The 27,809-nt window shown below is 40.6% G+C and overlaps 1 protein-coding gene across 13 annotated transcripts in view; it reads left to right on the top strand.

Moving 5' to 3' along the window:
- SPAG9 (sperm associated antigen 9) overlaps nucleotides 1-27,809 on the top strand; it is a 163,630-nt gene that overhangs the window by 127,589 nt on the left and 8,232 nt on the right. For 8 of the 13 annotated variants that reach the window (XM_033183527.1, XM_033183523.1, XM_033183521.1 and 5 more), the window contains 15 exons: nucleotides 1,080-1,209; nucleotides 2,214-2,303; nucleotides 2,527-2,694; nucleotides 3,791-3,962; nucleotides 7,027-7,245; nucleotides 7,823-8,018; nucleotides 10,454-10,579; nucleotides 11,931-12,011; nucleotides 12,715-12,782; nucleotides 15,052-15,200; nucleotides 18,021-18,192; nucleotides 20,877-20,990; nucleotides 22,192-22,230; nucleotides 23,152-23,328; nucleotides 27,249-27,398. In XM_033183527.1, coding sequence (XP_033039418.1) covers nucleotides 1,080-1,209; nucleotides 2,214-2,303; nucleotides 2,527-2,694; nucleotides 3,791-3,962; nucleotides 7,027-7,245; nucleotides 7,823-8,018; nucleotides 10,454-10,579; nucleotides 11,931-12,011; nucleotides 12,715-12,782; nucleotides 15,052-15,200; nucleotides 18,021-18,192; nucleotides 20,877-20,990; nucleotides 22,192-22,230; nucleotides 23,152-23,328; nucleotides 27,249-27,398 — 2,051 coding nt within the window. The remainder of the gene's footprint in view (nucleotides 1-1,079; nucleotides 1,210-2,213; nucleotides 2,304-2,526; nucleotides 2,695-3,790; nucleotides 3,963-7,026; nucleotides 7,246-7,822; nucleotides 8,019-10,453; nucleotides 10,580-11,930; nucleotides 12,012-12,714; nucleotides 12,783-15,051; nucleotides 15,201-18,020; nucleotides 18,193-20,876; nucleotides 20,991-22,191; nucleotides 22,231-23,151; nucleotides 23,329-27,248; nucleotides 27,399-27,809) is intronic. The other 5 variants (XM_033183522.1, XM_033183524.1, XM_033183520.1 and 2 more) reach the window with 1 other exon arrangement.

Below are 27,809 nucleotides of genomic sequence, written 5' to 3'. Positions count from 1 at the left end.
AAATCTAACCTATATCAATCTTCCTAAGCAGATATTGATTTATTCAATTTTTAAATCACTTCCAGCACGTTTTCTGGCATTAGGATATTCTCAGTAAATATTTGTTGAATGAACAACAACAACAAAAAAGCCAAAAATGCTTCAGAATTTTCCCCTTTCATATGGTCAGCATCTGAAACCTGATAGAAATTTTGGTGGCTGGGGCCGAACGCAGTGGCTCACGCCTGTAATCCCAGCACTCTGGGAGGCCGAGGCGGGCAGATCACGAGGTCAGGAGATTGAAACCATCCTAGCTAACATGGTGAAACCCCGTCTCTACTAAAAATACAAAAAAATTAGCTGGGCGTGGTGGTGGGCGCCTGTAGTCCCAGCTACTCGGGAGGCTGAGGCAGGAGAATGGTGTGAACCTGGGAGGCGGAGCTTGCAGTGAGCCGAGATCGCACCACTGCACTCCAACCTGGGTGACAGAGGGAGACTCCATCTCAAAAAAATAAATAAAATAAATAAATTTGGTGGCTGATGATCCAATTTAATGTAACAAAGCTGCTTGCTAACCTGTTAAAGCTTAGGCACTGAATTCACTACACAAATTTAAAAAGACTAGCTTTAGTATAACACTTTTTTTTTTTGAGATGGAGTTTTGTTCTTGTCCCCCAGGCTGGAGTGCAGTGGCGCCATCTTGGCTCACTACAACCTCCACCACCCAGGTGCAAATGATTTTCCTGCCTCAGCCTCCCGAGTAGCTGGAATTATAGGTCCGTAGCACCATGCCTGGCTAATTTTTGTATTTTTAGCAGAGACAGGATTTTACCATGTTGGCCAGGCTGCTCTTGAATTCCTGACGTCAGGCTATCTGCCTTCCTTGGCCTCCCAAAGTGCTGGGATTACAGGCATGAGCCACCGCGCCCAGCCTATTACAACACTTTTTAAGGAGCTGTTATAGTTGGAATAAACTAATTTGAAATCATGTAAATTTTTGTTGTTTTTGCTGTTTTAGTGACAGAGGAGAGATAAAACTGGGGATAAACGTAATTAAATGTATTCACATAATTAAAAAGGAAAATCTTTTTTCCTTTTAGAACTGAAGCTAGTTTAGCCTCACGCAGAGAACAAAAGAGAGAGCAGTATCGTCAGGTAAAAGCACATGTTCAGAAGGAAGATGGTAGAGTGCAGGCTTTTGGCTGGAGTCTGCCTCAGAAGTACAAACAGGTAATATGCACATGTGGTAAGAGCATCCAGCAGGAAAGAAGAGGGCGAGTTGAGTGTGCCTGGGCATGAAGGATTCACCATCCGCATCCCAGCCCTGCTCATCTCAGCCATATGGACTGGGCACACGTTTAAGCATGGAGGGTGGTGGTTTTCAGGCTGTTTTCAGGAGCTGTAGAATTCAAATGAAATGCTCTGAGTGTGTGAGGAGGGGAGGAGTCAGTAAAGGGTGGCTAAGTGCACGGAGTTTGAGGTACCTGCTCTGCTGTCACCAGAGCAATTCTGGTTTAATATTTGAAGATTTCATTTTTTGAAAAGCCAGTATCATTATTGAAAAAAATCATTGGCATGGAACTTTTCAAACTGTTCGTTTAAAATTAAGTTCAGGTCTTCAGGAACTTTATCTGTCTACTCCATAATTCCTACCCCAAAAGAATCACATGTTCATGTACAAACACATATGCATGTGCATGTGTGCGCATATGTGTGAATTAGAGCCTCTTTTTGAGCTCCCATTGTATCGTGTTTATTGAATTGCTCAAATAAGAATGACAAAATTGGCTGATGCCTGTCATTGGCTCATGGTGCCTGTTGCTGGCTCGTGCCTATAATCCTAACACTTTGGGAGGCCAAGGTGGAGAATGGCTTGAGCTCAGGGAGTTTGAGACCAGCCTAGGCAACACAGCATGACCTCATCTCTACAAAAATTTTAAAAAATTAGCTGGGTGTGGTAGCCTGTGCCTGTAGTCCCAGCTACCTGCGAGACTGAGCTGGGAGGGGACCGCGTAAACCCAGCAGCTTGAGGCTGCAGTGAGCCGTGATCGAGCCACGGTACTCTAGCCTGGGCAGTAGAGCAACCCTGTCTCAAAAAAAAAAACAAACCTGAACTTGATTTCAAGGAGTAAATAACAGCAGTGCTTGCTCATATCTCAGTGGATCTGTAAGAATTTCACTTTTGATGAGGCTTACTAATGTGCCTTTTTCGATCCTTCTTCCACCATTATTAGGTAACCAATGGTCAAGGGGAAAATAAGATGAAGAATTTACCTGTGCCTGTCTATCTCAGACCTCTAGATGAAAAAGATACATCAATGAAGGTAAGTTCATTGTGAATTTAAAGGAGATATTTTCTAAACTCTGGGTAGTTTTTTTTCTAAAACCAAAAAAGCATAAGTATTACTTCTATGGTGAGGTTATTGTTCATTTTATAATTTTAGGTTATATTAAAGACCTGTATTTACAACCATTAGTTATTTTAAGAAAAAAGGAAAATTCTAAACATTTCTAGACTTAATATTGTTTTCTTTTTCACCTGAGAAGCTGTGGTGTGCTGTTGGAGTCAATTTATCTGGTGGGAAGACCAGAGATGGTGGTTCTGTTGTTGGAGCAAGTGTATTTTACAAGGATGTTGCTGGTTTGGATACAGAAGGCAGTAAACAGCGAAGTGCCTCTCAGAGTAGTTTAGATAAGTTAGATCAGGAACTTAAGGTAAGTGTGTAACATTTGACCTGGTTTATGAGACTATGAGTTTAACTCCTTCATCCAAAATTCACCTCTGGGTCCAGCTTCTAACTGGGATTACTATGCCCTGACTTACTATCCCTCAGTACCCTTTTAAAATAAATTTTATCGAGGTATAATTTACATGCAATAAAGTGTGCACTTGAAATGGGTATAGGGCAGAGTTTTGACACGTGTACACCTGTGTAATCACTACAGTGATCAAGATAATAGAACATTTTATCATTGCTCTGCTTTACCTATTAGTTTTGTTGTTGCTGTTTATAGACAGAGTCTCCCTCTATCACATAAGCTGGAGTGCAGTGGCATGATCATGGCTCACTGCAGTGTTAACCTCCTGGACTCAAGTGATCCGTCCACCTCAGCCACCCAAGTAACTGGGACTACACACCCACACCACCACACCTGGCTAATTCTTTTATTTTTTTTGTAGAGATGAGGGTTTCACTGTGTTGACCAGGCTAGTCTCAAACTCCTGGTCTCAAGCAATCCTCCCACCTCAGCCTCCCAAAGTGCTGGGATTACAGACGTGAGCCACTGTGCCAGCCTGACTGCTAGTTTTTCATCTACTAATTAATATTGATAGGTGGTTGTATTAGTCTGTATTCACACTGCTGATAAACACATACCCAAGACTGGGAAGGAAAAAGAGGTTTAATTGGGATTACATAGGTAACCTCTGGGGAGGCCTCAGAATCATGGCAGGAGATGAAAGGCACTTCTTACATGGCAGCAGCAAGAGAAAATGAGGAAGAAGCAAAAGTGAAAACCCCTAATAAACCCATCAGATCTCGTGAGACTCATTCACTATCACGAAAATAGCACAGGAAAGACTGGCCCCGTGATTCAGTTACTCCCAACACGTGGGAATTCGGGGAGATACGATTCAAGTTGAGATTTGGGTAGGGACGCAGCCACACCACATCAGTGGTTGTATTTTTATCCTTCCAAATAATCTGGAAATAAATTTGAAATAGTATTGCCTTTTACTGTAACAGCACCACCTTATGAATATTTGCACATACTTATTGTTTGAAACATTTTTCGTCCTTTGTCTATACAGGAACAGCAGAAGGAGTTAAAAAATCAAGAAGAATTATCCAGTCTAGTCTGGATCTGTACCAGCACTCATTCGGCTACAAAAGTTCTTATTATTGATGCTGTTCAACCTGGCAACATCCTAGACAGTTTCACTGTTTGCAATTCTCATGTTCTGTGCATTGCAAGTGTGCCAGGTAAGAGTGAGTCATGTGTTTCTCTGCCCTCTCCTCCATCCACACCACCTACCTGCTGGGCATTGATGTGGCAGCTGAAGATGCAGTTCTGTACCTTGCTGTCATGAAGCTTATGTTCTAGTTGGGGAGGATTAAAAAACAAACTGGAAACCATTGAATAAAGAAGGTATTTTCAGGTAGTGAAAAATACTGTGAAGAAAATAAAACAATGGGAATATGAGAAGATAACTGGGAGCCAGAGGACTGTTTGGATTAATTAATAAGGAAAGGTCTTCTGAAGTTTTGGATTAAACATTATGTGATGTTAAAACATTAGTTTAAAAATTAAAGAGGTGTATGTGATATATCCATGTGTTGGAATATTATTCAGTCGTAAAAAGGAATGAAGTTCTTTTCTATATTTTATATTTTATTGTGGAACACTTAATATGAGATACTTTTTTTTTTTTTGAGACAGAGTCTTATTCTCTTACCCAGGCACAATCTCGGCTCACTGCAACCTCCACCTTCCGGGTTCAAGTGATTCTCCTGCCTCATCCTCCCGAGTAGCTGGAATTACAGGCGCCTGCCACCACGCCCGGCTAATTTTTTGCATTTTCACTAGAGATGGGGTTTTGCCATGTTGCTCAGGCTAGTCTTTTTATTTTATTTTAATTTTTTTTTGAGATGGAGTTTCACTCTGTTACCCATGCTGGAGTACAGTGGCACCATCTCAGCTCACTTCAACCTCTACCTCCTGGGTTCAAGCGGTTCTTCTGCCTTAGCCTCCCAAGTAGCTGGGACTACAGGCACGAGCCACTACACCCAGCTAATTTTTGTATTTTTGGTAGAGACAGGGTGTCACCATATTGGCCAGGCTGGTCTCAAACCCCTAGACCTCGTGATCCACCCGCCTCGGCCTCCCAAAGTACTGAGATTACAGGTGTGACCCACACGCCTGGCAGTCAGGTCAGTCTTGAACTTCTGACCTCAAGTGATCCACCCACTTCGGCCTCCCAAAGTGCTAGGATTACAGGCATGAGCCACTGAACCCAGCCTGAGATCTACCCTCCTAAAAAAATTTTTTTTTTGTTTTTTGAGACAGGGTCCCACTCTGTTGCCCAGGCCAGATTGCAGTGGTGCATTCACAACTCAGTTGCAGCCATGACTCCCGGGCTCAAGTGATCCTCCCAACTCAGCCTCCTGAGTAGCTGGGACCACAGGCGCACACCACCACACCTGGCTAAGTTTTTTGTACTTTTTGTAGACAGGGTTTCACCATGTTGCCCAGGCTGGTCTGGAACTCCGGGGCTCAAGTGATCTGCCTGCCTTGGCCTCCCAAAGTACTGGAATGCTCAGCCCTCTTAACAGATGTTTAAGAGTACAATGCATTATCCTCTAGGTAGAAGTTCTGACACATGCTCTAACATGGATGAACCTTGGAAACACTATGCCAAAGGAAATAAGCCAGACACAAAAGGACAAATATATGATTCCACTTATGTGAGATACCTAGAAGAGGTAAATTCATAAAAACATAGAGTTTCTGTGTGAGGTGATGGAAAAGCTTTAGAAATAGGCCGGGCATGGAGGTTCACCTCATAATCCCAGCACTTTCAGAGGCCAAGGTGGGATGATCACTTGAGGCCAGAAGTTCGAGACCAGTCTGGGCAATATAGTGAGACCTCATTTCTACAAAAAATCAAAAAATGAGGTGGGAGGATAACTTGAGCCTGGGAGGTCGAGGCTGCAGTGAGCTGAGATTGCACCACTACACTCCCCAGTGGGCAACGGGAGTAAGACCCTGTGTTTAAAAAAAAAAAAAGGCCTGGCATTGTGGCTTATGCCTGTAATCCCAATACTTTGGGAAGCTGAGGTTGGCGGATCACCTGAGGCCAGGAGTTCGAGACCAGCCTGGCCAACATGGTTAAAACCCCATCTCTACTAAATATACAAAAATTAGCCGGGTGCAGTGACAGGCACCTGTAATCACAGCTACTTGGGAGGCTGAGGCAGGAGAATCGCTTGATCCTGGGAGGCGGAGGTTGCAGTGAGCCGAGACTGTACCATTGCACACCAGCCTGGGCAACAAGAGCAAAACTCTGTCTCCATAAAAACATAGTGATGATGGCTACACAGTGTTGTAAATATTAATGCCAATATTGTAAATATTAATGCCACTGAATTGTATACTTTTAAATGGTTAAAGTGGCAAATTTTGTTTATATATTTTTTACTGCAATAAAAGTTTTTAGTGTGATATAAATAAAACAATTTTCTAAATTAAAAAAAGATTTATTTTTACATCGTAAATATTTTTTATATTATAAATGCTTAGTTTTTAATGTTTTACTAATATCTAAGTCACCCTGTATACTTGGGGTATTTAATTTTTAACAGTAATGGATAGAAGCTTATACTTCAAGTAACAGTAGTAGTAGTCTTGATGATTTAAAAGAAAATTTTTTTTGACTGACCTTGTCAGATATAATAGATTGTTTTTAACCTGTGGCTGCTGAGGAGCTCACTAAGAACAGAAGTTGGCTAGGCATGGTGGCTTGTGCTTGTAATCCCAGGACTTGGCTGAGGTTGGTGGATCCCTTGAGGCCAAGAGTTCAAGACCAGCCTGACCAACATACTGAAACCTTGTCTCTTCCAAAAATACAAAAATTAGCCGGGCGTGGTGGCTTACACCGGTAGTCCCAGCTACTCAGGAGGCTGAGGCAGGAGAATCACTTAAGTCCAGGAGGCGGAGGTTGCGGTGAGCTGAAATCATGCCACTATACTCCAGCCTGGGTGACAGAGTAAGACTCTGTCTCAAAAAAGAAAAAAGAAAAAGAACAAAAGTTTCTTTTCTGACATTTTTATGTTTATTTGCATTTGTGTTAATAGAAGTATTATCTTAATTTTTTAAAGTTGCCTTCCCATATTGTGAAGATTTGTTAATGTAAATTTAATGTTACCTGTATTCAACTAGCTGTACATCTCATCTGCATACTCTCATTTCAAACCTGTCATTGTTTTATTGAAAAAAATGTTATTTATAGAAGTTTACTTTGCTGTTACAAGAAGATTTATTTTTCAGGTGCACGAGAAACAGATTACCCTGCAGGAGAAGATCTTTCAGAATCTGGTCAGGTAGACAAAGCATCTTTATGTGGAAGCATGACAAGCAACAGCTCAGCAGAGACAGACAGCCTATTAGGAGGCATCACGGTGGTTGGTTGTTCTGCAGAAGGTGTGACAGGAGCTGCAACTTCACCTAGTACCAATGGTGCTTCTCCAGTGATGGATAAACCATCAGGTATATCCATTCTCTTTACCTGCCATCTGTATAGAGTCTAAGGCTACCCTCAGATGCCTCATTATGGACTTAATTTAGATCTTAAGTAACAAGGTTGAAAGAACTTGAAAGAAGATGCTGTAGGCTGGACGCGGTCGCTCATGCCTGTAATCCCAGCACTTTGGGAGGCCAAGGCAGGCAGATCACAAGGTCAGGAGATCAAGATCATCCTGGCTAATACAGTGAAACCCCGTCTCACTAAAAATGACAAAAAATTAGCCAGGCATAGTAGCAGGTGTCTGTAGTCCCAGCTACTCGGGAGGCTGAGGAAGGAGAATGGCGTGAACCCGGGAGGTGGAGCTTGCAGTGAGCTGAGATCCGGCCACGGCACTCCAGCCTGGGTGACAGAGCGAGACTCCATCTAAAAAAAAAAAAAAGATGCTGTAATGACTGTTAAATGGAATCAAGAATTCTTAATTTAATGATACAGTGTGAAGGAGTGGGTAGATGGAATGGAATTCTATAACAGGGGTTTGTGTGGGGAAATAATTGGAAGAGAAAAGCCCAGACTCGGAATAGTGTTTTATTTACTTTGTAGAAATGGAAGCAGAAAATAGTGAGGTTGATGAAAATGTTCCAACAGCAGAAGAAGCAACTGAAGCTACAGAAGGGAATGCGGGATCAGCTGAAGACACAGTGGACATCTCCCAAACTGGCGTCTACACAGAGCATGTCTTTACAGATCCTTTGGGAGTTCAAATCCCAGAAGACCTCTCCCCAGTGTATCAGTCGAGGTATAATAATGGGTCATCAACTTAGGAGACTGGGTGAAGTGCACAGATAAAAGGAACCAAAATAATCTCAAGCAGTCGAAAGATTTCCACTAATTAGTGTCACTGTGGTGGACTAAAAGATACCTATTCTTGTGGTATCTTCATGTATTCCCTCTCCATCATTCTCCCTGGATATTCCCCCCCATTTCTTCCATACACCTTCCAACTTAAAAAAAAATCGTATCTATAAAAATATAATCATGCATCACTCAACAGTGGGGATATGTTCTGAGAAATGCATCAGGTGATTTCATCATTGTGTGAACATCATAGAGTGCATTTACACAAATCTAGATGGTATGGCCTATCACACACCTAGGCGATATGGTGTAGCCCATTGCTCCTAGGCTAGAAACCTGTGAAGCATGTTACTGTACTGAATACTGTAGATAATTGGAACATAATGATAAGTATTTGTGTATGTAAACATGGACAAGGTGCTGTAAAAATATAGTAGTATAATCTTGTGGAACCACCACCATATATGCTGTCCATCTGATTTTCCAAAATGGTTTTACCAGGTGTATGACTATATATTAGTCAAAATCTTCCTGTTCATTTTATCCTCTGGTCTGTTTTTTTTTTTTTTTTTCTTTTCTTTTTTTTTTGTGCTTACTGTCTTCCATTCTATTAGTAATTCTTTGTCATTTTAATCCCATCCCTACTCTAATTTTTAGTCCAGTTATCAGCAGAATAGTCCAAAATAAATCTGCCATTGTTCAAATTTCCCACATGGGTGTGAATGACCTTTTTGAATTTAGTTTTTGTGCAAATATTTTATTAAAAACAATTCAGATGGTTCCAGTGGTTCATGCCTATAATCCCAGCATTTTGGGAGGCCAGAGCAGGAGGACTGCTTGAGTCCAGGAATTCAAGACTATCCTAAGCAACATAGTGAGACCCTCATCTCTACAAAAAACTTAATGATTAGCTGGGCGTGGTAGCGCGCACCTGTGGTCCCAGCTACTCAGGAGCCTGAGGCGGGAGGATTGCTTGAGCCCTGGGAGCTGGGGGCTACAGAGAGCCATGATCTCACCACTGCACTGCCGCCTGGGAAACAGAGCAAGACTGTGTCTCAGAAAACAAACAAACAAAACAATTTGTTTTAGGCTCTTCCTTTAAAGGGTTGGTTAATCTAGGCCCATTTAGTGAATTATTTCATTTTCTTTCCTGCCTTTTCTAGATCCCCTCTAGATGAGAGTCTCTGTAAACTAGATCCTTCTTAAAGTTTAATATTCTTCCTCTTAGTGTATAAAGTAAGCAAGATTAATTAATAACCCATTTATGCCTAGTGGTCCATTATTGGAATGCTAAGATTGTGGGAGTTATTCATATCCTACTGCTCAAAGTCATCGCTGAGGCCTGATTTTTTACCAAAAAAATTTGCAATCTCCGGCATAAATGGGTTAACATTTAATTCTTTTTTTTTTTCGAGGTGGCATCTCACCCTGTCACCCAAGCTGGAGTGCAGTGGTGCAATCTTAGCTCACTGCAACCTCCACCTTCCGGGTTCAAGCAATTCTTCTGCCTCAGCCTCCCAAGCAGCTGAGATTACAGGCATGTGCCGCCGCGCCCAGCTAATTTTTGTATTTTTAGTAGAGATGGGGTTTCACCATGTTGGCCAGGCTGGTCTTGAACTCTTGGCCTCAAGAAAAACGCCCACCTTGCCCTCCCAAAGTGCCGGGATTACAGGCGTGAACCACTGCACCTGGCCTGAATTATTAATTTAAGAATAAGTCATGTTTGAATTTGATAGCCTGGTTATATATTTTACTAAATATGCCCTGACAATTCAAAAGAAAGGTTTTGTGATAGAACATTAAACATATTTCAGTTTATTAATTTATTTTAGGTAACTCTTTATATATCTCCCTCCTTTTTGCATGTGTGTATCCCTCCCGTCTCTCTCACCTGAGAAGAAACTATGACAAAACCCAAAATAAGAGACAGCCATAATAATAGTCTGAATATTAACTGCTGTATTTCATTACAATGTCTTATTATCTTATCTGCTCCTTGGGCTTCCTAGTTTGTTAATGTTATTTCTGATACAATTGTTGAAATATGTGATGTAAGCTTTTGACTTTGGCTTCTCTGGAATTCTGGTGGTTTTTTTTTTTTTTTTAACTAGAAGTTTCAGCCAGGTATGATAGTGTATGTGCCTCTAGTCCCTGTTACTCAGGAGGCTGAGGTGGAAAGATCACTTGAGCCTGGGAGGTCAAGGCTGCAGTGAGCCCTGTTTGTGCCAGTGCACTCCAGCCTGGGTGACAGAGTGATACCCTATTTCTAAAAAATAAATAATAAACAAATGAACAAACTTAAATATAGAAGTATTTATCCCTGAAAACTATAGTTAAGTATACTCAGATTTCTTTCCTTTTGCCCTACCTTTCTAGCAATGACTCAGATGCATATAAAGATCAAATATCAGTACTGCCAAATGAACAAGACCTGGTGAGAGAAGAAGCCCAGAAAATGAGTAGTCTTTTACCAACTATGTGGCTTGGAGCTCAAAATGGCTGGTAGGTGCCAACACTTTTAACATTAGAATATGTTTATTGTTTTACTTTTGCTTTTGAAATTGGAAGATAAGTAAAATATGGTAAACACAAATACAAAAAGTGTGGATTAATGCAAAGAATTTTATATATATACACAATTCGATGTTATGTTGCAACTACCACATAAACTGGACTTGCACTGGTTCTGAATGGTAAGCCATATGTTTCTTTGTCACAGAATGTTCCCTTTCTATAATATTCTTGGAAGAAGAGGTACGTAAAATTTTAAAATCGAGCTGATACAGAAATAGAAAATCCTGAACAGCACAAAGACAGAGAATATTTAATTTATGTAGGCTAGAATGTGGGCAGGAAAACTGGGATTAAACCAACATTTTGGCTGCAGAAAGGCCCAATCCCAAATTTTAATAAATTTTTCACTAAGATAGGCAAAACAAATCACAATCTGAAAAGTCAGATGATGATAACTAATATTATATGGTTTGTTCATTTTTCAGTCATGTGGAGAGTTTTACAAAATTGTGCATTTCCAAAGGTTAAGCAGGATTACTGTTGAGCATCTCTAATCCAAAATTTGAAACTTTTTGACTACCGGTAGGACGCTGGCAGGTAATGCTCATTGGAGCATTTTGGATTTTTGAATTAGGAATACTCAACTGTTACGTATAATGTAAACATTCTAAAATCTGAAAAAATCAGAAATCCGAACACCTCTGGTCCCAAGCATTTCAAATAAGGGTTACTCAACCTGTAGTACGTCTTTTTCATATGAGTCCAATACTATAAAGTGAGGAGTTGCCAAACTTAGCATAACTGTCTTCCAGTAGAGCATTATGGGCACTGAAATTTGAATTTCATATAAATCTCCCCATCACAAAATACCCCTGATTCCCCCCCACACACACCTTTAAAAATATAAAAACTATTCTTAACTTGCAGGCTGGATTAAAACGAGTGGCAGACTGGATCTGGCCTGTAGGCAATAGTTTGCGACTCCCTATGTGGGCCACTCTGTCATCCAAAAGTTGTAGGTCAGTGTAGTAGAGAGGTAAGGTAATTCAAAAAAAAGAGTTTTGCCCAAGGACTAAGTGTGTGAAACTGACTGTGCATTGCACTAGTTCCTGCTTTTCAGTCTTCATATATTTCTCTTTGCTCAGCAGCCTATTTCTCTACCTTGGGCCTACCCTCACTCTCATTTTTCTTTTCTGACCATTGCACAAAAGCAGCAGCACCTTTTCCTAAAATTTATGTTACTCTTCTTTCCTTCTGAATGAACTTCACAGTCATTATTAGATATATGCAATGTCTTGGTGTTTTCTATGCCTTACCAGTGTTGACTTTGTTCTTGCAGTTTGTATGTCCATTCATCTGTAGCCCAGTGGAGGAAATGTCTCCATTCCATTAAACTTAAAGATTCGATTCTCAGTATTGTGTAAGTTTTCTTTTGGAAATTCTTCTTGTTAAAACTATGCATTTTGGTATAAACTAGATTTTAAGACTTTGAAAGCTAATACATGTTTCACGACTAAATTAGTATCCAGATTTGTTTGTTTTGTTTCACCCTTTTTATGGAATCAGAGAAGTTAAGTGAGAATGAAACTGTATAATAGAAAACCAAGTAGAAAGGAAAACTTGATTGAGTCCTCACCATACTGGGAGTTCTTTAGTACTACAGGAAATAACCAATACCTATTAATTTATGTTTATTTTAGAATATTCTTTATGGCTTGTGAATATGTTGATTGGGGCATTGATTTACTAGTTCTTTTCTATGTGTTCCCTATCAAAAATCAGACAGTTTATCTCTGAGCCCACAGAGCTGACTCTGTTGGTTCCACTCAAGGTGCATGTCTCTGGTCTCTGGAGTTTGTGTTGATTGTCTGTGATGAGAGGAGAGCTTGGGCCAGAAAGTGAAACAACTGAGATACCACTCATGCTGTTTATTTAGTTCAGCTGACATTTTTCACAGCAGGACATGCACAATGAAGAAAGCGGTGTGTTCATTGATGCTCTGGTGTCAGCTCCTTAACTCATCACAGATTGGTCCTTTGTGAGGCGCTGAACTAGTTGAGTACCATGTGGTCCCTTCTGTGTTCCTGAATGGAGAGTTCTGAACTCCCCTTTCCTGTTCGCAGACACGTGAAGGGAATCGTGTTAGTAGCCCTGGCTGATGGCACCCTTGCAATCTTTCACAGAGGAGTGGGTGAGTGGTGATGTGTATATAACGTGGACGCTAATTTGTTGCTTTGAAAGCATTTTTAAGTAGATTGGCTTATGTTTTAAAGAAATGATAGTCAGTAGGATAAAGAATAAATAACAATACACAACATCAGTAAATATATTAGTGCCTGCATGGAGGTATACATTAACAGATGCCTTAGGGAAAATATGTTTACCACAACGGGCATTTTATGGTACTTTTAAATAATGTGATAGGGAGGCATTTGTTTTTCATTCATATGCTTATGCAATTCAGAGAAACTTGGTGTTATTTTAATGTCCTATGTTTTAAAAATAATTTGTGTCCACTTAACATTTGGACTTTGTTTTAAAGAATTTTAATTGGGTAAGGTTTAATCGTTTTCATGTCACCTTATTTATATTTTCCCCCTTGAAAACCATTGTTTCATCTGTAGAGGGGTGGTGGCATGAGAAACCCTACCTTGAATGAATGAAGCTGAGGGAATTTAGTGTGTGTTCCTCCATAACTCCTTGGTACTTGTGTCAACCAAAAATGACACACCATTTTCTACCCACTTGATTGGTATATCTGGGAAGCATTATGAAATATAGATACCCTGAATTTGGATTTTAGAAAAACTTCCCAGAATCTCCTATCTTTCTGGGCTTGGGGAAATGTGGAGGAGATGACAGGTGCTTTTGTAATTGATTGGTACCTGAAAATTGCTGATTAATGACTCCATATCATCAAAGAGCAAGAGGGCTGCGTTTTACCTTTTTCAACCCTTTATCTATATTTAATCTTTACGTTAAATTATGAAGAAAGTTCCATGGTCATCCTCATTTTATAGATGAGGAAACTGAAACACAGCATGTTGGTCACTTTTTCATGGCCACTCAGCTAATAAGTGGGAAAGCCTAGAAAAAAAGTGAAACAATGAATGTTTTGGTAAATTGAATTCAAAATAATATTGACAGAATAAGACAAGTAAAATACATTTACTAAGTGTCAATGTAAAGTCCTGCATTTGAGTTCAGAAGAGCAAGATGGGGAGACATGTCTAAAGAGTGAGAATTACCTAAAGGTTGACTTTAGGTAATATGAATTTAATGCCTTTAAGCCTCAAGGAAAAAAAAGTATTCAGGACAAGGCTGGTGATAATCCTGCTCTACTAGGCTAGATAAAGACAGCATATTCAATGGACATCAACAAAACAGAGTTAGGACGAAGGGTCTGTAAAACTGTGGTGGCTACAGAGCACGTGCCAAAGATACTTGAGGTTTTTTTTTTTTTTTTTTTTTTTTTTGAGACGGAGTCTTGCTCTGTCGCCCGGGCTGGAGTGCAGTGGCCGGATCTCAGCTCACTGCAACCTCTGCCTCCCGGGTTTACGCCATTCTCCTGCCTCAGCCTCCTAAGTGACTGGGACTACAGGCGCCCGCCACCTCGCCCGGCCGATTTTTTGTATTTTTTAGTAGAGACAGGGTTTCACCGTGTTAGCCAGGATGGTCTCAATCTCCTGACCTTGTGATCTGCCCATCTCGGCCTCCCAAAGTGCTGGGATTACAGGCTTGAGCCACCGCGCCCGGCCAGATACTTGGTTTTGAAAAGAGAAGACATAGGGCTGTAACGAAGAATTTTGAACTGGATTTATTCTTTTGTTTCCACTCTGCAAAACTGCAGACGAATGGGTGATTACATACAAAAAGACTTTAGCTAGTGTGGGTAGTATTTTTCAATTAAAACTGTCTGAAAATGGAATGGCTGCTTTGTGAGGCAGTGTGCTCACAAAAGCTAACAACGCAAAGCAAGGTTCTGGTGACTGGTTCTCCTTCATATTTCTATTATCACTGAAAATGTAGTATGCATAATTCCTAAAGTGTTAGCGATGAATTGCTCTCAACTTCTACCCAAGAAAATACATCAAAATGTACGTGAGTGAGAGACATTATTCCCAAAATAACCTTAAGTCCATTCTAATTTTAAATATATTATGATAAACAGATAACTTGTAACTGATTTATCATCACATCCCTGCTTTTGTGAGCATGTTTTAAAGGGGGTCTGAGTACTGGGTGGCAGTTTGAAGCAGATGATCTTTGAGGGTCTCTTCCAACTTTGCAGCTTATGGAATAAAAGAACCCAAGCTGCAAATAAAAGGTATACTTAGTACATGGGACTTTGTTGGGTGCTTCCTCAATAACTTTAATTATACAACAAATACAATGTTTCTTGTGTTGAAATTGAGTAACAGTTGGTAGGCATTTACTATAACCTTTTATTTCTTTTAAAGATGGGCAGTGGGATTTGTCAAACTATCACCTCTTAGACCTTGGACGGCCTCATCATTCCATCCGTTGCATGACTGTGGTACATGACAAAGTCTGGTGTGGCTATAGGAACAAAATCTATGTGGTGCAGCCAAAGGCCATGAAAATAGAGGCAAGTTATTAGCCTATGTTTTCTATATTTATTGAATTTGTATTGTCCGAAGACTATTAGACTATAATTATTTTCAGCTTTTTAGAAATTGTTTCTGGATCTGTGTGTTTTAGGGCACTTGAGTAATGTATTTGAATATCTTAAGCTTTCTGTGTTACTTAACTCTCTTGCCACTTTTGACTGTGAGGGTAGGAAGTGGCTTTTTTAAAAAGGAAAGAGGATTTATACATGAATGTTTAAATGTGTGTCTGTGTATGTATCCAGAGATATGTATGTGTTTTTGTTTGAATACATGGTTTTTGATATGTTTAGTTATATGAGGATTGTTTGAGAAGAGGATTCCTGTCTGTCCTCCCCATGTGTAATCCAGGCACATCCATATATGTGTCCCAGGTGAAATAACATTGCACTGGGAATTTGTTGTAAAAATGAAAACCTCCTAACCTCCTAGCATTGATTTCTTTTTTAGTTTTTTTTTTTCTGAGACAGAGTCTTGCTCTGTCACCCAGGCTGGAGTGCGGCGGCACGTTCTCGGCTCACTGCAGTCTCCACCTCCCAGGTTCAAGCAATTCTCTTGCCTCAGCCTCCAAAGTAGCTGGGATTACAGGCGCCTGCCACCACACCCAGCTAATTTTTTAAATATTTTTAGTAGAGATGGGGTTTCACCATGTTGACCAGGCTAGTCTCGAACTCCCAACCTCGTGATCGGCCTGCCTCGGCCTCCCGAAGTGCTGGGATTACAGGCATGAGCCACCGCATCTGGCCTAGCATTGTTTTCTTACAGTTTTGTTTTTTTTGTTTTTTTTTTTTGCCACATACATAAATGCATTCTAATCGTTTAGGAAAAAAAAAAACAACATACAGGAAATTTTAAGGTGAAAGCTCTCCTTTACCCTCCCCCAAATCACATTTCTTTCCCTGGAAGTCTCAAAGTATTTGGTGTTTGTTTTTTTAATATCAATTCTGTCTGTCTCTCTATATTTATCTATCTATATATCTGTTTATATATATCTAGTTAGCTAGCTATCTGGCCATCCATCCATCCATCCATCCACACACAAGTTGAGCATCCCTTTTTTTTTTTTTGGAGATGGAGTCTTGCTCTGTCGCCTGGGCTGGAGTGCAGTGGCCGGATCTTGGCTCACTGCAAGCTCCGCCTCCTGGGTTTACGCCATTCTCCTGCCTTAGCCTCCAGAGTAGCTGGGATTACAGGCGCCCGCCACCTCGCCCAGCTAGTTTTTTTGTATTTTTTAGTAGAGACGGGGTTTCACCGTATTAGCCAGGATGGTCTCAATCTCCTGACCTCGTGATCTACCCGTCTCGGCCTTACAAAGTGCTGGGATTACAGGCTTGAGCCACCGCGCCCCGCCAGAGTATCCCTTATTCAAAATGCTTGAGACCAAAAGTGTTTCACATTTTGGATTATTTTCAGATTTTGGAATATTTGCATATACATAAATAATGAAATATCTTGGGCATGGAACCCAAAGTCTAAACATAAAATTTATTTATGTTTCCTGTATACTTTATAACAGTGAAAAATATGATATACCATTAGTGCAGTAGAAAAAATACTGTGTTCAGGGTGACTTATGGTATCATATCAGCACTTAAACACTTCAGATTTTAAAGCATTTCAGATTTCAGAGTTTTGGATTGGGAATGCTCAGCCTATTCCTCACACACATATACAGCAGTGTGGGTTCCTTGTAGTTTAATTATATTTTGGTATTTTTGTTTGTTTGTTTTGAAACAAGGTCTCACTCTGTCACCCAGGATAGAGTGCAGGGGCGCAATCATAACTTGCTGCAGCCTCAAACTCCTGGGCTCTAGCAAGCCTCCTGCCTCAGCCTCCCAAGTAGCTGAGATCACAGGCACACGCCATTACACCTGGCTAATTTTTCTTTAATTTTTTTGTAGAGACGGGGTCTTGCTATATTGCCCAGACCTCAAACTCCTGCGCTCAAGCAGTCCTCCCACCTCAGCCTCCCATGTAGCTGGGAATACAGGCGTGCACCACTATGCCCAGCTAATTTTTGTATTTATAGTAGAGTTGGGGTGTCACCATGTTGCCCAGGCTGATCTCAAACTCCTGGACTCAAAAGATCCTCCCATCTTGGCCTCCCAAAGTGCTGGGATTACAGGTGTGAGCCATCAGCACCAGCCTGGTTAATTATAATTGTGATCTTACTTCAACACAGGGGCTCTGCAACAACACAAAATCTGGAGGTAAAATCTTTCTGTTAGGCCAGGTGTGGTGGCTCACGCTTGTAATCCCAGCACTTTGGAAGGCTGAGGTGGGCAGATCAGTTGAGGTCAGGAGTTTGAGACCAGCCTGGCCAACATGGTGAAAGCCTGCTCTACTAAAAATATAAAAATCAGCCCGGCATGGTGGTGTGCGCCTGTAATCCCACTACTCAGGAGGCTGAGGAAGGAGAATTGCCTGAACCCAGGAATGGGAGCTTGCAGTGAGCCGAGATTGCGCCATTGCACTCCAGCCTGGGTGACAAGAGCAAAGACTCTGTCTCAAAAATAAAAAAATTTTTAAAATCTTTCTGTTGAATACTGTTACATAGTGTGGATGTGCTGGTATTGCTGCGTGATGTCCTATATAGTGCTCAAGTCCAATATCCTGTTCTTAGTTCTTTATTTTGTTTTGCATTCTAGGACGAAAACAATTGTGTATATGAGTAATCATGTTTAATATATAGTATTTGGGCTTCTCTTTCAATAGTCTGCTGACTTGTGCAAATTAGCACAGTTTTAAATATGAAATCCTATGTAGCAAAAGTAACTTTGTAATTGGACAATCTCTCCTAGAAATCTTTTGATGCACATCCCAGGAAGGAGAGCCAAGTACGACAGCTTGCGTGGGTGGGGGATGGCGTGTGGGTCTCCATTCGCTTGGATTCTACGCTTCGTCTCTATCATGCACACACTTATCAACATCTACAGGATGTGGACATTGAGCCTTATGTAAGCAAAATGTTAGGTAAGCTTCCAACATGTTTTATCTTTACCAATCAAAGAGGGTGTTTTATTTTATTTTATCTCTCTCTCTCTCTCTCTTTCTCTCTATTGAAATGGGGTCTTGCGTTGTTGCCCAGGATGGAGTGCAGTGGCTGTACACAGGTGCAGTCATAGCACACTATAGCCTTGGACTCTTGGGCTCAAGCAATCCTCTCACCTCAGCCTCCGTAGTAGCTGGGACTGTAGGTAGGCACAGGCCACCTCATCCAGTCCTTGTTTTTATTTTTAAATAGTCTAAAATGCTGGGTAGAACCAATGAATTAAGTTACCTCAGGAAGTGAACTTTTATCACTGAAAGTGTCAGACAGATGTTTCAGTCTGCCTTGTTTTTTTGGTTTTTGTTTTTTTCTTTTCTTTTTTTCAAGACAGGATCTCACTCTATCACCTAGTCTGGAGTGCAGTGGCACCATCACGGCTCACTGCAGCCTTGGCTTCCTGGGCTCAAGTGATCCTCCCACCTCAGCCTCCCCAGTAGCTGGACAGGCCTGCACCATCATGCCTGGCTACTTTAAACTCCAGTTGTTGCCCAGGCTGGCCTTAAACTCCAGGGCTCAAGTGATTGGCCCACCTCAGCCTCCCAAAGTGCTGGCGTTACAGGCATGAGCCAGTGCACCTGGCCCCTTATTGTTCTTGACGGAAAGTTGGGATCATTTTGGATTCCTCCTCTCTTATTTCCCACATCTAATCTGTCACTGGGAACGCGCAAGTCTGCCTCTAAAACTGTATTAGATCAGTTAGTTCTTGTCTCTACCACTATCCTTTTACCCCCAGGCCTCCTAACTGGGCTCCCTGTTGCCACTGCAGTCTGTTCTCTGCCTAGTAACCAAGGTGCAGATACTACCTTGACATACGTCCACTGTTGCCTTGAGATGAAGTGACACGACCAGCAGACCTTACATGTTCTCAAACACTCCTTGCTCACACCGACCCACAGCTCAACAAGCTCCTTCCCATTTCAGGGTCCTCACATGTGCTGCTGTATCATCTACCTGGGAAGTTCTTCTTGGTCCCTTTTTACTTACATAGCTTTCAGGTCGTAGCCTACCTGTCATATTCAGGAAAGACCTTCATTTAGATCCTGTCATACTTTGTCTTCATGGGCTTGTCATTATTGTGATTGCACCAGTGTTATGTGATTCTTGTTTATAATCTCTCCTCTACAGACCCTAAGCCCCATGAAGATCAGGGGCCATCATTATCTTGTTCCCTGCTCTATCTTGAGCACCGGACCCAGTGCTATAATGATTATTAGGAATGTCATAAAGGATTCCTTTCATGAAAAATGATTGAACTGGACCAGCGATTTTCAACCATTTAGAGTTACTGCCCTCAGAAAACCTTATTTCTAGCTATGTACCTTCTCCCTAAAATGTATACACGTGCAAACACCAGCTAATTTCAGGGACATACTTTGACTGGAGGTTAAAGGTCCTAGGTTAGGCTGAATGGTAATTAAGCCTCCTTCTAACTCTGTAGTTCAGCGATCATGCTTTCAGTTCTTATAAGTAGAACTTATGAGTACTAATGTTGTCTTTCTTAAATATATTACCTGTTCAATAAATTTGCCTTTCAAGTCACTGAAAATAAGATCATAAGATCAACTGTGGGCGCCTGTAGTCCCAGCTACTCCGGAGGCTGAGGCAGGAGAATGGCGTGAACCCGGGAGGCGGAGCTTGCAGTGAGCAGAGATTGCGCCACTGCACTCCAGTCTGGGTGACAGAGCGAGACTCCGCCTCAAAAAAAAAAAAAAAAAAAGAATTAACTTGAAATACAAAAATGCATTTATTCTCCCTAAATTATTTGTGTGTAATACTTAAAATTTTTTAACTGCTTTAGAGCCTAAATATATAAATGAGGGGAAAAGTGTAGATTTTATTTACAAATATTTTTATCTATGCAAATAAACTTAAGGGAAACCAGAACTTTTTCAGCTTATAAGATCAAAGGACACTTGATTTCTCTGGGTTTGTTTGTTTTTAGAGACAAAGTCTTGCTGTGTTGTACAGGCTGGAGTGCAGTGGTGGGATCACAGTTCACAGAGCCTCAAACGCCTGGGCTTCAGTGACCCTCCCAGCTCAGCCTCCCACGTAGCTGGGACTACAGGCATGTGCCACCATGCCTGGCTAGTTTTTGTACTTTTTTTAGAGATTAGGTCTCAGTATGTTGCTCAGGTTGGTCTCAAACTCCTGGGATCAAGCAGTCATCCCACCTTGACCTCTGAAATGCTAGGATTTACAGACGTGATCCACCGTGCCCTGCCATTTTCACTGTTTTCTGTTGGAGTTTTTTGTTCTATGTGTCGGTTTGGTTTTACAGTTCCCTGAGGAAATCCTGTGTCACAGTTCCTGATGTACCCTATTTCCTATGTACTTTTCTTCTAACTAATAATGTTACATTACCCACTTTTATGCTTTTCTTTTTCCATTAACCCTGAATTGTCAGACAATAAGCCCCAATAAGAGCTTACTTTGATATGAGCCTTCAGGAAACATCCATCTAGCTCTAGTCACATTTCCTCTGTGTTGTATCAATCCTGCTACTACTTCTTCCTTTTTTTTTTTTTTTTTGTAATCCTGCTACTTCTAAGGAACTTGGAATGTAACATGCTTTAGTTTCTCAATAAAGTGTTCTCTCCTTTCTTTACAGGTACTGGAAAACTGGGCTTCTCTTTTGTGAGAATCACAGCTCTTATGGTGTCTTGTAATCGTTTGTGGGTGGGGACAGGAAATGGTGTCATTATCTCCATCCCATTGACAGAAAGTAAGTATATTTTTAGATAACTGCCATGGGTCAAATAGGAGAATTATAGGAAATAGTTATGTCTGGAATTCAAATCTGTGTTAGCTCAGAAAATCAGTGATGGCAAAGATCTAGCTATTGTTACTTCACTCAATGAAACTTACAAATTCTAGGAAAATAAGTTTTCATGTCTCAAGATTAGTAGTCATAATTAAAGGTTTTTCCTTGTGAAAACGTTTTCACAGTTTGGGAATCACGGTCCTATTTCATCTTTGAAATAAAAGTTAAAGTCCGTTTCTCTTAAGCCTTGTTATACCATTGTCCAAAAATACTACCTAGCATCCATCCTAGTTTTTCATATCTCCTTAGCAGGTAGTTTGTCTTATTCGAAGTTTAAAAAAAGTTGTGGAAGAAGTTTCTCGGGAGTTCAGCAAGCCTTTCCATCTATCTTCTATTTTAAAAGAATGTGATTTATTGTTTTTATGAGTAAAATATACCTTGTGTGTTTCTCATACGATGTTTCATTACATTAATCATCCATTAAGTAAATGTTTTTGTGTTGCAAAATTCATGGCAGGGAATGGTTTAAAAGCAAATACTGTAAGTCGATAAAATACATTAATAAATATACACTTCAGAGTCACCCTTTTTTCAGGCCAGAGGAGGGAGAAAGACTAGAAGGTATTTCAGAAGTCTTTAAAAGAACCCAAGGTTTCAATCCCAACTGTCTTTTCTGCAGTTACTTATAAATCGTATTTAGACCTCTCCTTATATCCTAAGAGATTCCAGGATCCCCTAGAGTTCATTTCAGTTCTTTGTAAGAGTTTCATTTTAGCATAGTTACTGGAACAGGGTTTCTTTTTAAAAACACAGAGAGAGAGAAATAAAGGAGAAATTTTAGCATTTAGGAAATGCTGCACATTGAGTTCTTAGTGTTTTGATTCAGATTCACTAAAATTGCTTTATTATTAAAAAAAAAAAAAAAAAAAAACCAAAACTACCATAAATCAGATTTTCCTTTTTGAGCAGAGATTCTATAGAAGGCTTGGGAAGAACTTTATGTATTACTTGGTATTATGCCAAGTGGGATCTTGTTATTTTCGTTAGAGGCTTTGAGTGCCAGTTTTGCCAGATAGAAGACGCTGAGAGTGGTGGCTCACAGTAATTCTCTCCTCCCTGTCGTGCACCTCTCCATGTCCCCTTTCCTCCTTTCTCACTTTAGCTGTAATCCTCCACCAGGGACGTTTACTGGGGCTGAGGGGTAAGTGCAGATCCTGAACCAAGCTCTTCTTCCTGGCTTCTAATAGCCACTGTAAGGCTGTTACCACTCCTCTAGAATACCCTCTTGAATGTTCCTAAATGTCATCCACTTGCAGTCACTGCATTGCAGCAGGTGTCTTTTTTTTTTTTTTTTAATGTTTGTTACATGGCCACCAAACTGCTCAGCAGCTTAGTCTATTTATCATCTTTTGTTGCAGCTGAACTTTCTTTCAGACTTTGTTTTCCTTCCAGTATAAACATGAAACATCTCTTAAAGCTGTCATTAATTTACATCGTTTACTCTTGTTACCGATCATATTTCTTTCATTTACTTACTCGCCCATGGAATGGGGATGTTTTGTGAGTCTGGTCTTTTACAGTAACGCAGCACACCATCAGTCTGATATCAATAAAAGCTGCTCTATTGTAGTGGCTGGATTCTTGTAAGCACAGCTTTTTACCATCCCCCTCAAGGGAAATATTCTTACTGCGAGGAAGAAAAATCAGAAGATAAACTATAAAGAAAGACTTTATTTGAAAATATACCCATTTACTTTAAACTGTATAATGTTTAGTTTTCTAACATGGGCATTAAAAACAAAACAAGAAACAACTAAGATTCAAATTTGTTTTCTTGTTTTTAACTAAAATTACCTTTTAAATGAATAGATGTGTTTAAAAAATAAGCTTACTTATTGCTAGACTGGCAAAATCCCCTGCTCCATTTACTGAGGTACTTAAAAATAACTAGCATGCTGTATCCCTTTTTTTCCCAGCTTTGTCTTGAATTGGCATTGCCATCCTTGTTTTATCTCAACTGGCTGTAGCTTTTAGATAATATTGTAAGGATTAACCAGTAACCTCTTACATCCATTACTATTTTCTAGGGGAAAATATTTGGTATTTGGTTTTTCTGTTGCAGCAAATAAAACCTCAGGTGTACCGGGAAATCGTCCTGGAAGTGTAATCCGCGTATATGGTGATGAAAACAGCGATAAAGTGACTCCAGGGACATTTATACCCTATTGTTCAATGGCACATGCTCAGCTTTGCTTCCATGGGCACCGGGATGCTGTGAAATTCTTTGTGGCAGTCCCAGGTATGTTAGATTATTCTGTTGAGATGTTCCATGTAATTGTCTCTCTTCTGTCATCTCTTGGTTCCACTACCTAATAGTCTAGGGCTAAGTACTCGAATTGCAGGTAATTTCAATATATACGAAGAAAGTTCTGCAATGGAGGTGTGAGTAAGGTGGTATAGGGATACTTGAATGAAGTTATTCTGGAATATCTCTCCCACCCCCAAAGACAAATTTGTTGATTTTTCTTTAGGAGACTTGCTTACTTTTGAAAAGCAGTAGTATTATTTTATCATCGTGGATTGCCAAAAATGGTCGTGACCTAATAAGAGAAATCACTAGAAAGAAGCTTCTATCATCAAGGCTGCATGGAGGAACAGAGAATGCACTCTGGTACCTTTAGCAGCTTAACAGTAAAAAGCAGTGGACTAGGAGGCCTGGGGGTCTGGGCCTTGTGTTTCTGCCACTAACCTCGAGCAAGTCACTTAACCTCAGAGACTCATTTCCTCACTCCTAGGTGGATGTGATTAATATCTGCTCTGCCTACTTCATTTGTTATGAAAATGAATGAAAATGCTACTGGGAGCTACAAAGCACTACCCAGACAAAAGGTGGTAGTGATGATGTCCAGTGAAAAATGAAAAATTATCCATTGACAATACTAAAGTGATGTTACTGACCATCTGTAAGCAGGACCCATGTTTTGAATTCTTTTTTTTTTCCCATAAGAGGCAAGTTTAGGAGCTAGGCAAAGTTCAAATCTGACTTTGCCCCACCAACTAACTGTGTGATGTAGAAATAGCAGTGTCTTAGTATATTGGTCAGGGTTCTCCAGAGAAACAGAACCAGTAGGATGCGTGCGGATGTGCGTGTGAAGAGAGAGACATCCTAAGAAATTGGGTCACACAATTGTGGGGACTGGCAGGTCTGAAATCTGCAGGGTGGACTGGCAGGCTGGAGACCCCGGGAAGAGTGGATATTGCAGTCCAAATCTGAAAGCAGTTTGGAGGCAACATTTCTCTTTCTTTGGGGTCCCTCAGTCTTTTTCTCCTAAGGCTTTCAACTGGTTAGATGAGGCCCACCGACACTGTGGTGCGTAATCACCTTTACTCAAAGTCTGTTGTTTTAAATGTTAATCACATCTAAAAAAGACTCACAGTGATATCGAGACTGGTGTTTGATCAAATATCTGGGTACCGAGCTAACAAGTCAAATTACTCATCATACTTATTTTCCCAAGGGTCTTCCAAAGAGTAAATGATTATATGTACATGGGGCAAGGGCTGGCATATGGTACCCTAAGCAATTATTCAGTTATTCTTAACAACAGTGATAATGAGCTTTCTGAAACCTCATTTGTACATTTTATATATTTGTATAGTAATTTGCTTCCTAGAAATGGGATTGCTGGTAACAGTGTTTCTCTTGCTTTAAAAAAAAAAAAAATGAAATCTCACAGAGTCCCCTTTAAATCTCCTTTGTATCCCTCTCTAATCCCATTCTCCTCTCCTTTTCCTCTCCATTGGTAACCACTATCTTGAAGTTGATGCATATCCTCTTGCCCATGTTTTTGTATTTTTATTATGTTTGAATGTATTTATAAACAAAGTATGATTGTTTTGTGGTTTTGGACTTTACCTGTTAAACGTTGTGCTTCATATGTATACTTCTACAACTTGCTTCTCATTTTTTGAGATTTATCAATGTTCATACGTAAAAATTTAGTTTATTCATTTAAATGATATTCTTATATCCGCATAAAAGTGCTACATTTTATTCATTCTTCTGTTGATGGACCTCTAGGCTTCTTCCCTTTCTTTTTTCACTATTAAAAACAGTACTGAAGCGGACCTTCTTGTGTGCATGTGCAAGAATTTTCTGTTGGATATAAATCCAAAAGTGGAATTAGCAACATGGTTGTTGTGAGGCCAGTTGGCCCTAAAAATTAAACCATTCTGGTTGGTCTTATCAGTAATACCACTGTGCTCTTGCTTCTGTGGCAGAGCTAACTCGTCTACCAACAGAAGTCATTTCTGCAGTGCTTGATTTCTTCCAAAGTATAACTGAGTAATGTATGAATGAATCCCTGTGGGGATACGTCAGACTATCCTATCCACTTTCAACATACATTAATTTTGTTACAGTGTGTCGCATTAATGACTGTCCACCTAGCTCCTGGAGGCACTGTCTGTGTAGTTTGACCAAAGGACAGCAGATTCTGACAAGGAAAAAAATCCCACAATTAAATCTTGCTAAGAGGGATGGCTTAGAGATTGCTCATTTGTTCATAGAGTGAATAGTAAAGGTTTCTCTCTTTCTACTCTTTCACACTCAAGGATTCTACCTTAGAACTTAAGCTTTAGAACAAACAGCTCATTTACTAGTAATTGTGTTTGCATAATCTAAATTAAAAATAACCTGTACTTTCCTTAAATATGAGAGGAAAGCCATAGATTTGAAATAAATTTAAATGTTAATGATGACAGCGCAAACTCATAGGGCGTAAGTTGAAGACTTTTCTCAGTCTCTTACACAAATAAGCACATTCCTTTTCAAGGGAGAGACTTTTTCCACTGTCTTTCAGATCAAAAGATATAGACTATAATAGTTTGCAGCAGGTAGGCTGCGTGTGGTGGCTCACACCTGTAATTCCACAACTTGGAAGTCAAGGCAAGAGGATCACTTGAGCCCAGGAGTTTGAGACCAGCCTGGGCAAACATAGCAAGACTTCATTAAAAATTTTTAAGAGACCGGACGTGGTGACTCATGCCTGTAATCCCAGTACTTTGGGAGGCCTAGGTGGGTGGATCACTTGAGGTCAGGAGTTTGAGACCAGCCTGACCAACATGGTGAAACCCCATCTCTACTAAAATACAAAAATTAGCCAGACGTGGTGGCGGGCACCTGTAATCACAACTACTCGGGAGACTGAGGCAAGAGAATCGCTTGAACCCCAGAGGCAGAGGTTGCAGTAAGCCGAGATCGCGCCATTGCACTCCAACCTGGGCAACAAGAGTGAAACTCTGTCTCAAAAAAATAATAATAAAATAGTTTGGTCCGGTGCAGTGGCTCACGTCTGTAATTCCAACACTTTGGGAGGCCAAGGCAGGCAGATCATGAGGTCTGGAGATCTAGACCATCCTGGCTAACACAGTGAAACTCTGTCTCTACTGAAAATACAAAAAATTAGCCGGGCGTAGTGGCACACGCTTGTAGTCCCAGCCACTCAGGATCTGAGGCAGGAGAATCGCTTGAACCCAGGAGGCAGAGGTTGCAGTGAGCCAAGATCATTCCACTGCACTCCAGCCTGAGCAACAAAGCGAGACTCCGTCTCAAAAGAAAAAAAAAGTAGTTTGAAGCAGGCAGCTAAGACCCACCTTGCCGTGCATATATCTCATACTGGTTTTGGGGTCTATTCCTGCTTTGTTACAAAATTGCTTTACTTAGATTTTCAAATTGGTTTTTTGTTTGTTTCTTTGTTTATTTTTTAGAGACAAGGTCTTGCTCTGTCGCCCAGGCTGGAGTACAGTGGCGCATCACAGCTCACTGCAACATTGAACTGGGCTCAAGTGATCTTTCTGCCTTAACCTCCCAAGAAGCCAGGACTACAGGCGCACACCACCATACCCGGCTAACTCTTTTTGTAGAGATGAGGCCTTACTGTATTTGCCAGGCTGGTTCCAATCTCCTGGCCTGAAGTGATTCTCCCACTTTGGCCTCTCAAAGGCATGAGCCACCATGCCCAGCCTCAAATTGGGTTCTTAAAATCTTCATATAAATGTTTTCTGCTCATGGATAGCCTTCTAGCTTTCCCAGTATTTGGTTATTAGAATATATTTACCTTTTTGTTTAACTCTAAAAATATTTAAAAAAAAAAAAAAAAAAAAGCCAACCTCCCTTCTGTGATAAGTAATATTCACTTTTGTTTCTGTGTAAAACAGGTCAAGTCATCAGCCCACAAAGTAGCAGTAGTGGCACGGATCTGACAGGTGACAAAGCAGGGCCATCTGCACAGGAGCCTGGTAGTCAGACACCCTTGAAGTCTATGCTTGTCATCAGTGGAGGAGAGGGCTACATTGACTTCCGAATGGGTACGTCATTGGTTCTGGGAGCTCAGTGTGCACTGTGGGCTATGACTTGGGTTTACTCCCAAAGTAAATAAGAAACCACTCTGATAATAATTAATAAAAGGTTCTCTTCTAGCTCTTTACATAGGAAAGAATTTCGTGTTTTTTGTTTTTTGTTTTTTTCTTTTTGGTATTTCTTCTTTTTTTTTTTATTTGAGATGAAGTCTCATGCTGTCACCCAGGCTGGAGTGCAGTGGCATGATCTCAGCTCACTGCAATCTCTGCCTCGAGGTTCAAGTGATTCTCCTGCCTCAGCCTCCCAGGCAGCCGGAATTACAGACGTGCATCACCACACCCGGATAGTTTTTGTATTTTTAGTAGAGATGAGGTTTCACCATGTTGGCCAGGCTAGTCTCAAACTCCTGACATCAAGTA

The sequence above is a fragment of the Trachypithecus francoisi genome, unplaced genomic scaffold (genome assembly GCF_009764315.1).
Source record: "Trachypithecus francoisi isolate TF-2019V2 unplaced genomic scaffold, Tfra_2.0 Lachesis_group20, whole genome shotgun sequence".
In the NCBI taxonomy this organism is placed as follows: Eukaryota; Metazoa; Chordata; class Mammalia; order Primates; family Cercopithecidae; genus Trachypithecus; species Trachypithecus francoisi.
Note: the sequence above shows the minus strand (reverse complement) of the source record. Positions and strands in the feature narration are given on the sequence as shown.